The 12,995-nt window shown below is 48.9% G+C and overlaps 1 protein-coding gene across 6 annotated transcripts in view; it reads right to left on the reverse strand.

Annotated features, from left to right (window-relative positions):
• The window catches only part of ZNF236 (zinc finger protein 236), a 229,328-nt gene that overhangs the window by 183,999 nt on the left and 32,334 nt on the right, over positions 1–12,995 (reverse strand). For all 6 annotated transcript variants that reach the window (XM_085877114.1, XM_085877115.1, XM_085877113.1 and 3 more), the window contains 2 exons: positions 11,241–11,413; positions 8,818–8,958 (listed from right to left, as the gene is read on the reverse strand). In XM_085877114.1, the coding sequence (XP_085733240.1) occupies positions 8,818–8,958; positions 11,241–11,413 (314 nt within the window). The remainder of the gene's footprint in view (positions 1–8,817; positions 8,959–11,240; positions 11,414–12,995) is intronic.

Genomic DNA, 12,995 nt, shown 5'->3' on the forward strand with positions numbered 1-12,995 from the left:
TAATATTAACGTTACAGTATTGCAAAATACTAATATTAATAATAATATTGTTACGGCTGTGGAAATTCGCAATACACGATAAAGTACTTTAGATCAGTTATGACGATAAGAAATTGTGTGGTTAGATTTCCCCATCGTTGTTTAAAGGGAATTTCCGTATTCACCGGGCTGCGATCCTTTGAGCTTGCCGTTTTTCTTTTCTCTGTCATTATTTTGGACCAACAACGCCCCCGAACAACTACACCAAACCGCCACTACCTTCACCTCCACAACCCCACCCCGCAAACATCGCCTCACCCCCATTCTCAAACGACGCCCGCCAACAACCAAACCACCACAGCAAACCCCCCCACCACCTTCGCCTTTCTCCCTCCACAACCATCAACCACACCACCTGTCAACACCGAACGTCGTGCTGTCCAAAGCCCGTTCGGTGATTGTTACCAAACGAGTCTGCCACGAGTGCACATGGATCCTTTCTGGAGAGGAAAAACAGATCAGGAGAGGTTCACGCCCCCTTTCCGTCCGTCTAATGGCTGAGCATCGGGCGGTGTGGCCCCGCCTCCAAACGCGAAGCATATGGATCCCTTATTGGAGAGAGAAACGGATCAGGAGAGGTTCACGCCCCCTTTCCGTCCATCCAACGGTTGAACATCGGGCGGCGTAGCCCCGCCTCCAAACGCGATTTGATCCGTGTATTTGCATATACGAACCTCCCCCGGGCTATACAAGAGCGAATGCGGCGCGGCTCGAGGTCAGTCGGTGGAGCGGGAAGTCAAGTTGAGTCGGAGAAGTCAGAAGTGAAGGATATACGGGGACGGATGGTGGAAAGGAAGAAGCTCGAAGCAGGCAGTGCAGACGGGGCCCGATCGACGAACGGGAGACGGAGCTCGGAGTGGAGGTCGAGGGCCGAGTCGCGGAGTGGAGCAGGGACACGGAGGAAGGCTCGGGGGCGTGGGTTCGCCGGAGCCAGTGTGGTCCCAAGGCCCCGCTTGGGGGGACCCAGCGTCAGCCATTCCCCTCTCCCCATCCCGAGCAACAAGAACCTTCCCCATCCCGGGCATCAACAATTCCCCCCATCCACGCTGAGATAGCGCCGGTAACCCCGTCCGTTCCCACCCCAACCGTGTGCCAACCGAGAAAGATGTGCTTGCGCAGAGCATGCCGGAGGGAGCTCACCGGCCACGCCAGGGGCATGGAGTCAGGCGCGTTACGCTGACATTGCGGCTTGCCCGCCATCGCGCCACGAGGGCACGGGTAGGACCACTTCGGTCTCATGGACCTGGCCGCTCAACCAGGTTCCACGCGCATTTGGTCCACGGACCTGTCTGCCTCCTTGCCTGTGAGGGTGGCTTTTGTTTTTGTGTAAATGTATGTGTGGCGCCAGTCTTGTAAGTAAACCTGTGTAAGTGTGCTGAAAATAATTGCCTTTTTTATTCGGTTGTAACTCTGCGTTGTGTTCTTGCTTTGACTGTATACGTGCATTGTTTTTGAATAACTGTAAATACGTGCTTGTCTGAGTGTGGAATAAAATGTGCTTGTAAAATTGTGACCCGTTTCGTTGCGTCCTTTCCTTCGTTTGAAAGTTCCATCTTGCAAAACAGAAGGGATTGGTAGTGGGTTTAGACACCCAGTAAGTAATCTGAACCGTCGAGGTCGACGATAACTCCGCTCAGTTATCCCCTTAGCACAGAACGAGCCGCAAAGCGGTTCGTGTCCGGAGCCGACCTGCGGCGTGGTACAACTCCTCGGTACGCTACCCGCGTGGGTACTTGGGTCTATCGACATTTGGCGATTCACCCTATTTCGCGTGGGTAGAATGCGGACTGGGTTGTAGTGAGGTTAAACCCCCACCCGTGACTGGCTCCTGGCGGTAGTTCCAGGAGGGTCAGGACTGAATTGTCTGTCCGGTGGGCGACGCGGCTGCTATTAGTGTTGCGCGGCCGATCGCACCGAAATTCGTAACAATATTAACAATAAATGGCAGTAATAAAAAGAATAACGTGATCCCCCTGGCCGCTTCAAATTATTTTATGTGATAAGAAAAACAGTAACCTTATCTCAACGCCAGCTGTAAACACAAACTTAAGCAAAAAGCTGATCCATGGAGGATTTGCCTGGTGTTGGCTTAATGCTTAGCATCCTGGATCCTGAGTTCAAATCCTGCTCGGCTGTTGAATTAATACCAGGTGGGGTTGACTCTGCCTGTCATCCTTCCGAGGTCGACAAAATGAGTGCCAGCACGCTGGAAAACTGTGTCGGAGTGGCGACCCGTCCAGGACTGTGCCCAATAGCCAAGGAGACTGCTTTGGCAGCACCAACGCTCTGCACAGAGTCTGGTCTCAATGGGTGGATGGAGTGTGTTCCATGATCAATCAGCTTGCTATCGCATTCCTAGTCAGCCTTTCCTTATCAACAGAGGTTCACATAACTGGTACTCAGGTACTTATGCGTGGTTTAAAAAAAAAAAAAAAAAACCCCCACAAAATGCTTTAAAGCGTACAAGCACAACAAAGGCTTTTGATGGAAGGTTTTCTCCGCTCATGTCGGTCACATTCTTCCGTAATAATTCTGATAAATTGATGTACTGCACTGTGATTTCAAAATTTAAGTGCACAAAATTAAAATTTACAAATCAAAACATTATAATTTATAAGTTAAATTACAACTTCCGAGATTTTAAAAAACAAACAAAAAAAAGATCAAAGGAGAACACGTGAGTGAAAAGGAAGAATAGGAGGGTTTTCTCAGCCGGTGGAGGTAAGATTGTTCCATGAAGATTCTGATAATTGAAACACTGTGAATTCAAAATCAAGTTTATAAATGATAACATTATAATTTACAAGTTGTATTGTAGGTTTATAACTTATAAGATAAAATAATAAAAAAACAACAACATAGATTTAAGGAGAACACGCGAGCAAAGAGGAAGGAGGAGGAGGAGGTTAACAGTGTCCAGACCGAAAAAAAACGAGCAGGTTGTGAGTGTCTTGTCTAGAGGGGACGTTCTGAGAGAGCACTTACAGAATAGTGGAGGTGGATTCGAAGCTGAGAGGCGCTCGGGAAAGCAGACGAGCACGCTCGAAAGTAACTTTAATTCATTTATTTTTGTGAGTACCAAACCATTTCTGCTGGCACTCATTGGGGAACCAAATACAAAAAAAAACAAACATTGTGTGAACGCCTGCTTATCAAACGTTTTGTTGGAGTGTTTAAGCCACCCTGGTGAGCACTCCACAAGCTGGTGGGTAAAGGAACACACCTCGGACCCTTTTCTGGTTCTGCCGTTTAGTGTGATGAGAAAAGTGAATTTCGGATGATTTTCACCCTTCCCCCCCCCAATTGTTTTTTTCTTCTCTTTTTAGCACTGCTGGGGTTGTTTAGTTTCTTCTTTGGGACAGGTGCTCCGATTTTAAAAACCACAACGTTCCACCGTGCGCACGGGTTAGTCCATGTACTCGTGCAAAGATACAATTACTTGTCGTTTGGATTTGTTCAACAATATCGATAGGTATAAACAGGAGAAATGATGGAGATTTTATTGATTAAATTATTGTTGCAAATTGTATATATTAAACGTAGTTATTGTTCCACTTGCTTTCTCATATATTACTAAACTCACCCCATGAATTTGTAATCATCCTCTCCAATTAAACATCAGGAAAAACATGTTTGAATGGATCAATTCCATCAAGGTGCTTTCTTTCCTTCAGGTGGAGCATTCCCTTGGCGCTGTGTTTATCACCCACCACTCACAAGGTGATATGATTTGTCAGCAAAGTGAGACCCCACCCTCGGCCCCCCCCCCCCCCCGTCTCCAAAGATTGGGAACCACGATCAGCCGTTTGAGGGCCCCTTATCTCAGGACCACGTGCAATTGCACGGAGGAGGGGGGGGAGGGGGGTTATCTTAACCTCCTGCGATCGTTAGTCGGCAGGCAAAGGTAGTGGAAAGAAGGTTAGGAAATGAATCAAGAAAGTGAATGAGTTGAAGAACAAGGAAAATAGAGAAGATGATAAACCAAGTGATAAATGTGTTGTATGTGCAGCATCAGACAGTGGACAAACTGCGGAGGTGTGGGAGTGAAATGAGTGCGGGGGTGGGGGGGGGATGAGCATGCGGGTGGGGGGAGGAAAATGAGCGTTGGGATAGTGGTGGAATGAGTGTGGAGATAGAGAAAGAACAAGTGTGGCGATGCGGGGAGGGACGAGTTTGGGGAATGGGGTGGGAAACGAGCATAGGTGTGAAGCGGTTAGGGGGGGACGCTCTAAAGAGGTGTGGGGGGAGAACGGGCAGGGAGCTTAAGGGGAGAAAACAAGCACAGGGAAAGGGTGAGAGGGGGGAAGCAGGCGTGGGTTTGTAGGGGTGGTGGGCGAAATGAGAGTGGCGTTGGGACGAGGGAAAAGAGCGCGGGGTGGGGGCGAGGCTTGGGGGGAGTGGAAATGAGCTCGTTGGTGAAAGGGGAGACATTAGCGAATGGGTGGGGGAGACATGAGTGTCACTGTGGGGGGAGAGACACGAGTGAAAAGGTGGGGGGACACGAGTGAAAAGGTGGGGGGGGGGACACAAGTGAAAAGGTGGGGGGGACACGAGTGTCAGGGTGGGGGGACACGAGTGTCAGGGTGGGGGGGGGGACACGAGTGTCAGGGTGGGGGGGACACGAGTGTCAGGGTGGGGGGGACACGAGTGTCAGGGTGAGGGGGACACGAGTGTCAGGGTGGGGGGACACGAGTGTAATGGTGGGGGGACACGAGTGTAATGGTGGGGGAGACACGAGTGTAATGGTGGGGGGAGACACGAGTGTAATGGTGGGGGAGACACGAGTGTAATGGTGGGGGAGACACGAGTGTAATGGTGGGGGAGACACGAGTGTAATGGTGGGGGAGACACGAGTGTAATGGTGGGGGAGACACGAGTGTAATGGTGGGGGAGACACGAGTGTAATGGTGGGGGGAGACACGAGTGTAATGGTGGGGGAGACACGAGTGTAATGGTGGGGGAGACACGAGTGTAATGGTGGGGGAGACACGAGTGTAATGGTGGGGGAGACACGAGTGTAATGGTGGGGGAGACACGAGTGTAATGGTGGGGGAGACACGAGTGTAATGGTGGGGGAGACACGAGTGTAATGGTGGGGGAGACACGAGTGTAATGGTGGGGGAGACACGAGTGTAATGGTGGGGGAGACACGAGTGTAATGGTGGGGGAGACACGAGTGTAATGGTGGGGGAGACACGAGTGTAATGGTGGGGGAGACACGAGTGTAATGGTGGGGGGAGACACGAGTGTAAAGGTGGGGGAGACACGAGTGTAAAGGTGGGGGAGACACGAGTGTAAAAGTTGGGGGTGGGGGGAGACGTGAGTGTAATGGTGGGGGAGACATAAGTTGGGGGGTGGGGGAGACGTGAGTGTAAAGGTGGGGGAGACATGAGTGTAACGGTGAGGGGAGACATGAGTGTAACGGTGGGGGGAGACATGAGTAACGGTGGGGGAGACATGAGTGTAACGGTGGGGGGAGACACGAGTGTAACGGTGGGGGGAGACACGAGTGTAACGGTGGGGGAGACACGAGTGTAACGGTGGGGGGAGACACGAGTGTAACGGTGGGGGGAGACACGAGTGTAACGGTGGGGGAGACACGAGTGTAATGGTGGGGGAGACACGAGTGTAATGGTGGGGGAGACACGAGTGTAATGGTGTGGGGAGACACGAGTGTAAAGGTGGGGGAGACACGAGTGTAAAGGTGGGGGAGACACGAGTGTAAAAGTTGGGGGTGGGGGAGACGTGAGTGTAATGGTGGGGGAGACATAAGTTGGGGGGTGGGGGAGACGTGAGTGTAAAGGTGGGGGAGACATGAGTGTAACGGTGAGGGGAGACATGAGTGTAACGGTGGGGGGAGACATGAGTGTAACGGTGGGGGAGACATGAGTAACGGTGGGGGAGACATGAGTGTAACGGTGGGGGGAGACATGAGTGTAACGGTGGGGGGAGACATGAGTGTAACGGTGGGGGAGACACGAGTGTAACGGTGGGGGGAGACACGAGTGTAACGGTGGGGGAGACACGAGTGTAACGGTGGGGGGAGACACGAGTGTAACGGTGGGGGGAGACACGAGTGTAAAGGTGGGGGGAGACACGAGTGTAATGGTGGGGGAGACACGAGTGTAATGGTGGGGGAGACACGAGTGTAAAGGTGGGGGAGACACGAGTGTAATGGTGGGGGAGACACGAGTGTAAAGGTGGGGGGAGACACGAGTGTAAAGTTGGGGGTGGGGGAGACACGAGTGTAATGGTGGGGGGAGACATAAGTTGGGGGTGGGGGAGACACGAGTGTAATGGTGGGGGAGACACGAGTGTAATGGTGGGGGAGACACGAGTGTAATGGTGGGGGGAGACACGAGTGTAATGGTGGGGGAGACACGAGTGTAATGGTGGGGGAGACACGAGTGTAATGGTGGGGGGAGACACGAGTGTAATGGTGGGGGAGACACGAGTGTAATGGTGGGGGAGACACGAGTGTAATGGTGGGGGGAGACACGAGTGTAATGGTGGGGGGAGACACGAGTGTAATGGTGGGGGGAGACACGAGTGTAATGGTGGGGGAGACACGAGTGTAATGGTGGGGGAGACACGAGTGTAATGGTGGGGGAGACACGAGTGTAATGGTGGGGGGAGACACGAGTGTAATGGTGGGGGGAGACACGAGTGTAATGGTGGGGGAGACACGAGTGTAATGGTGGGGGGAGACACGAGTGTAATGGTGGGGGAGACACGAGTGTAATGGTGGGGGAGACACGAGTGTAATGGTGGGGGAGACACGAGTGTAATGGTGGGGGAGACACGAGTGTAATGGTGGGGGAGACACGAGTGTAATGGTGGGGGAGACACGAGTGTAATGGTGGGGGGAGACACGAGTGTAATGGTGGGGGAGACACGAGTGTAATGGTGGGGGAGACACGAGTGTAATGGTGGGGGAGACACGAGTGTAATGGTGGGGGAGACACGAGTGTAATGGTGGGGGAGACACGAGTGTAATGGTGGGGGAGACACGAGTGTAATGGTGGGGGAGACACGAGTGTAATGGTGGGGGAGACACGAGTGTAATGGTGGGGGAGACACGAGTGTAATGGTGGGGGAGACACGAGTGTAATGGTGGGGGAGACACGAGTGTAATGGTGGGGGAGACACGAGTGTAATGGTGGGGGAGACACGAGTGTAATGGTGGGGGAGACACGAGTGTAATGGTGGGGGAGACACGAGTGTAATGGTGGGGGAGACACGAGTGTAATGGTGGGGGGAGACACGAGTGTAATGGTGGGGGAGACACGAGTGTAATGGTGGGGGAGACACGAGTGTAATGGTGGGGGGAGACACGAGTGTAATGGTGGGGGAGACACGAGTGTAATGGTGGGGGAGACACGAGTGTAAAGGTGGGGGAGACACGAGTGTAAAGGTGGGGGAGACACGAGTGTAAAGGTGGGGGAGACACGAGTGTAACGGTGAGGGGAGACATGAGTAACGGTGGGGGAGACATGAGTGTAACGGTGGGGGAGACATGAGTGTAAAGGTGGGGGAGACATGAGTGTAAAGGTGGGGGAGACATGAGTGTAAAGGTGGGGGAGACATGAGTGTAAAGGTGGGGGAGACATGAGTGTAAAGGGTGGGGTGGGGGGAGACATGAGTGTAAAGGGTGGGGGGAGACATGAGTGAAAGGGTGGGGGTGGGGGGGAGACATGAGTGCAAGTGCGGTGGGAGACAAGATGACAAATGCGGTGGGGAAGGGGGGGGCGGACGACGACGACTGCGTGGGACGTTGACGAGTGCATGGGACGATGACGACAACGACGATTACCATGTGCGTGCGTGGGACGACGACGAGTGCGTGGGATGAGTGTGAGCGGTAGAGAGCAAGTGTGTGTGTGTGTGTGTGTGTGTGTGTGTGTGTGTGTGTGTGTGTGTGTGTGTGTGTGTGTGTGTGTGTGTGTGTGTGTGTGTGTGTGTGTGTGTGTGTGTGTGTGTGTGTGTGTGTGTGTGTGTGTGGAGGGGGGTGGATGAGTGCAGGCCGGGGGGGGGGTGAGTGTCCGGAGACGAGAGAGTGCAAGCAGAGGTGTACAAAACTGGAAAATACCTTGAAAATAAATGAAAGTACCATTTTGTTATGTACACAGCAGTTTTTAACAAAAATCCAGATCAAAACTGATCCATCATCATGTACATGTCTGGATTGCACAACATTCAGTGCCTTCAGAAAGTATTCACAACCCTCAACTTTTGTCACATTCTGTTGTGTTACAGCCTGAATTTTAAATGGGTTAAATTTAAATTTTTTGTCACCGATCTGCACAAAATACCCCGTAATGACAAAGTGAAAACACGTTTTCAGAAATTTTTAGGAATTAATTTAAAATGAAAAGTTGAAATGTCTTGCATCAATAAGTATTCCATGAGTCAATGCTTTATTGAAGTGCCTTTGGCAGCGATTACAGCTTCCAGTCTTCCTGGGTATGCCTGAATTACATTACAGTCTTCGAGTCTTTGCACATCTGGATTTGAGGATTTTCTTTGGGGATGAAAACATGTTTCCACTTTGTCCTTATGGGGTATTTTGTAAAGATTGGTGACACAAAATTTAAATTCAATCCATTTTCAATTCAGGCTGCACCACAACAAAATGTGACAAAAGTCAAAAGGATGTGAATACTTTCTGAAGGCACTGCATACTTTAATAACAAAGTTTGTGCCACATCACTGGTTACTGCAGACGAGCGAGAGCATGTTAACTTGCCATCACATTGCCAAAAGGAGGAGGAGGCAAACCTGTGGTGTGTCAGGAAGCAGTTGTATCGTGAAACTTTCCTCTGCATGCATTCGGCTGATATGTGCATTCAGACTACCAAGCTTTTTGAACACGCAGCTGCATTCCTCACACTGAAACACAGGCTGCTCGCCAGGCTTCACCTATGGTCACAAGGGGAGATGGGGAGCAGTTCCATCATCGGTGGTGCACGACCATCTAAAACAGGCCTTGCATGGGCAAGAAGTGCCATATAGGTTGAATCAGCTAATGACAAGACCCAAAGCTAATATTGGAAGTAACTATTCCGACAATAGGTCATATATATATATATATATATATATATATATATATATATATATATATATATATATATATATATATATATATATATATATATATATTCAAAATCTAAAATTAATAATACACTCTGCATGTGGCCCTTTGTCGCCAGGCAACTCTCACCTCCATCCTAGATTTGAACACGGCTAGCGATGTCATGGACAAGCCTAAATGAGTGCACAAAAAACAACAAATGAAGGCGGCAGCAAGCAGAGCATGGCTATAAAGCCACAGCCGGACAGGGACCTCAGGGGAAGCATTGGAATGAACCTTGCTCAGCTGTTGGATCCTCTCTCTTTCGCTTCCATTTGCCTGTCTCAAGAGGCTTAGCATAGACCTGGGATGATAAATCCCTTTGGCAAGCACTGCAGAGGTTGCTAGCTCACGTGGGCGGAAAGAAGCACTTAGCCAACGCCAAGCCCGAAACAGCACCAAGCAAGCACGGCAAGCAAAATAACCAGGCCATAATTACAAGGAGGTGAATTTTTATCGCAAACTTCCCAAAGCATTACTACAGGCTTTTAAGTGAAGCTTTAAAAGAAAAAGAAAACATTGAAAATAAGGCACGTTTGATGAATATTCCATTTGGCCAATGACTGGTATTCCTATCCCAATCAGGGCTGCAGGATGGGAGGGTTAATTGTTAACCGAGACATACGATCACTTGCATTGTGGGCCTGTGAGGGAGTGGTGGGGGCTGGGGGTGGGGGCTGGGGATGTGTTGCAAGATTTCAACCCTTTTGTAAAACTTGCACTGAAATGCACATCCATAAATGGAGGCAAAGTATATTACAAGTACCGTAAAGTCTCATTAAGAGGAACAGTATTTCAGGTCAATTTCACCAAAATAATAGTAGGGAAAAAAATAAAATAAAATGAAAGGGATAAAAAAAATAAAAATAAAAACTTGTCGATTATTTTTCTTTGCAATTATTTTGGCGAAATTAATCTTATACTGTTTCCGCTTCATGACCCCAGTGTAGTTAAAAAAAATACTCGCAAACCGTTTTGATTAAGAAAACATTTTTTTTTCATAAATACTCTGCAGGACATTCATTAAACGCGAGGGGAGGGGTATGTTATTCGGACAACAGTAATATTTATACTTCAAAGTGAATGGTCCAGTTTGCTACTTTCCAATCAAACGTCAGGGTGGGTGCGTGACCAAAGAATAAGAGGGAACGCCTAAGAATGGACATCACATGCCGGGAGAAGCAGGCAGATTGTCCTGGAGGAAAGGCCAAAGTGCATTCCACAGAGGCAACACCAAAATGAAGAACCTAAGACAATAAAAACCATCAATATCTCTCTCTTATCCACGACCCTCTTGCTCCCTCGCTGGCTCATTGCATGGTGCAGAGGCCAAGGAGTGCGCATGGCGGAAGGAGCAAAGCCCATCCATCCAGCCATGCCTGCTGGCAGGCGATCGAGATATCCACACAATGGGCTGGTATTGTTGAGTGCAAATCGATGCTGTGGCAGAGCAGCCGAAAAGGCGGCGGCAGTAGGCAGGCATCAGAAAAAAAAAGCCGAGGAGCAATGGGAATGGTGGAGGGGGAATGAGGGTAGGTTTGGGGGGTAGTTCACACAGCCAGGGTGAGAGGGGCCTCCAGCGCCGAACTGACGAGGAAACAATAAATCCAACTCAAAGCAGACTGCCCAGAGCAGCTTTCATCGCTCTCCTACCTCTAATGTGTCCTCGGCAAAAAAAATGGCCACACCAAACAGCGTTTAAGCTGTCAGAGGGATGTCTGTGGGAAGGCTATTAGTTTGCTGGTGGCTCAGGAGCTCGATAAAAGAAGACACGGCAGGATTATTGCTCAAGATTTACTGCTTGTTATCCGTTTGTACTCTATCGCTGCCAGGAAGTCTCCGGGAGGTGCCGCGCTGTAACTGCAAGGCCGTCCAAAGCCTCTTTTCAATCTTCACAGGGGAATATAAAAAGTACAGTTTAAGTTGAATTGCGTATGGTGTTTGGAGTCCGTGTGTTGGGGTTTGCTTTGTGGTCGGACTGAAAGGTAAATATTTTGGACAAATCAGCAAAGCAACGGCGGCCATCTTTGGGCAAACAGCCGTGAACAGTGCCCATATGCCTTGCACTTACGTTGGCATGTACTCGCTGGATATGAGCACGGAGGTTTCCACGCTGAGAGAAGGTGTGCGGGCAGAAGGCACAACGGTATGGACGCTCGCCAGTGTGCTTAGCCATGTGGATCTGCAGAACACCCTTCTGGTTGAACGCCTTGCCACACTCCTCACATTTGAATGGCCGCTCACCTGCTCCAAGAAAAGGTAAAGCAAAGTGGAGGGTTGGGGGGGGGGTGACACACCAAAATACGATTAAACAAATTCTCTCTCGAACAATCTATCATGCTGAAAACGATGTTTTGAATAAACAGCCTGGACAACAAATGATGCACCGGGTAATACAAAAGGCACCAATTTCGGACAAAATTTGCAAGTCATCCATACATCGCATATGCAGAAAAAAAAAAGTGCTGAGGTGCATGGGGGAGGTGAGGGTCACTGGTTAATTTGAGAAAAGAAAATCCAAAGGAGGAAGGCAGGAGAGTAAATAGGGAAAGAAGATAAGGAAGGAAATTTTAAAACTCAACCATAATTGCATTCGTCATGTTTACATTCCCCATTTGTTCAAGTCAACGAAACCAAATTTTCGCCATTAAAATAAATAAATAGAAATCTTCCTTGTCAATGCTGTTCCTGACACACTCACACTTCTTTTATATCAGAGTTGGTGTTTCGTTCCAATTTGCTATGTTTAAGAAATACGAGAGTGAAATCGATGGCGTTCCATCGCATATCTCCACGCTTCCCACCTGAAGTAATGTTGAAAGATGCAAAAAATTCCAACAGGAATGACCAAATATCAAATTTTGATTCAAGAAAATTTCCCCCCACCCCCATTTGATGCCTGTGACCGCCGACCACAAGTCCCCACCTACCAAGGCGTGAACCGGGGTCAAATCCCCCCTCCCCCCAAAAAAAATCGTTACATATTTCATGTGCCCCAAAATGTTGATCACATTCCAACTTTTCATCAACAACAAAAATAAAAAAAAGTTCTCATAATTGCATTTTTTTGTATTTGATCTTTTGACCTTGCCCTGGGGGGGCGAGGGGCGAATGCTGCTGCTCTTTCACTTTCTTGCCACATGGTGATCGTAGTAGCGACCAAGTTTGGTGAATTTCTGCACAGCTGTTTAGGAGGAGATAGCGTGGCGGACGGATAGACAGGCAGTCAGACTACAATAACCCCCCTCCCCATTTTTTTCAAAAAGCGTGGGGATAATTAAGAATAAAAATTATGAATCGGCTTGCAAATTGTATGGGTGGGGCTGGGGGCACAATTCAGTTCTCCTGAATCTTTATCATTGGTGTTTCTTCCGAATATTACAATTTTGTCACAAACTTTCTGGAAATTATCAGCTTACAATAATCCATCATAAATAATTTGACCTTGCAACAATATCCATGAATCCCTTCAATAATCGCATAACGATGCCATTAAAGATCGAATTTCAAACAAATTGAGCACAGGCAGTGCAGACAGACACGTACATTACACACACGATGCCCGACATGGCGCGATCGACAAAGACGTGTCCGGGCAGTATAAGATAGACAAAGACTCGGCAGCATTTCCAGTGAATGACTCCAACAGTACAAGGATGAGTTATTTGTTTCTATCTACAAACTATCAAAACAAGGGACTGTAAATAACAACTTCCAGTTTTAATTACTGCTTCCCACTACCATCGTCTTTTCTTGTCACCAAGTTCAAAAACAAACAAACAAAAACATTCTTAATGGTTTAAACATTCGATTTTATCACACATTT

Source organism: Eptatretus burgeri, chromosome 4, assembly GCF_056783735.1.
Source record: "Eptatretus burgeri isolate ZD-2024b chromosome 4, Ebu_testis_v1, whole genome shotgun sequence".
NCBI classification, from domain to species: domain Eukaryota; kingdom Metazoa; phylum Chordata; class Myxini; order Myxiniformes; family Myxinidae; genus Eptatretus; species Eptatretus burgeri.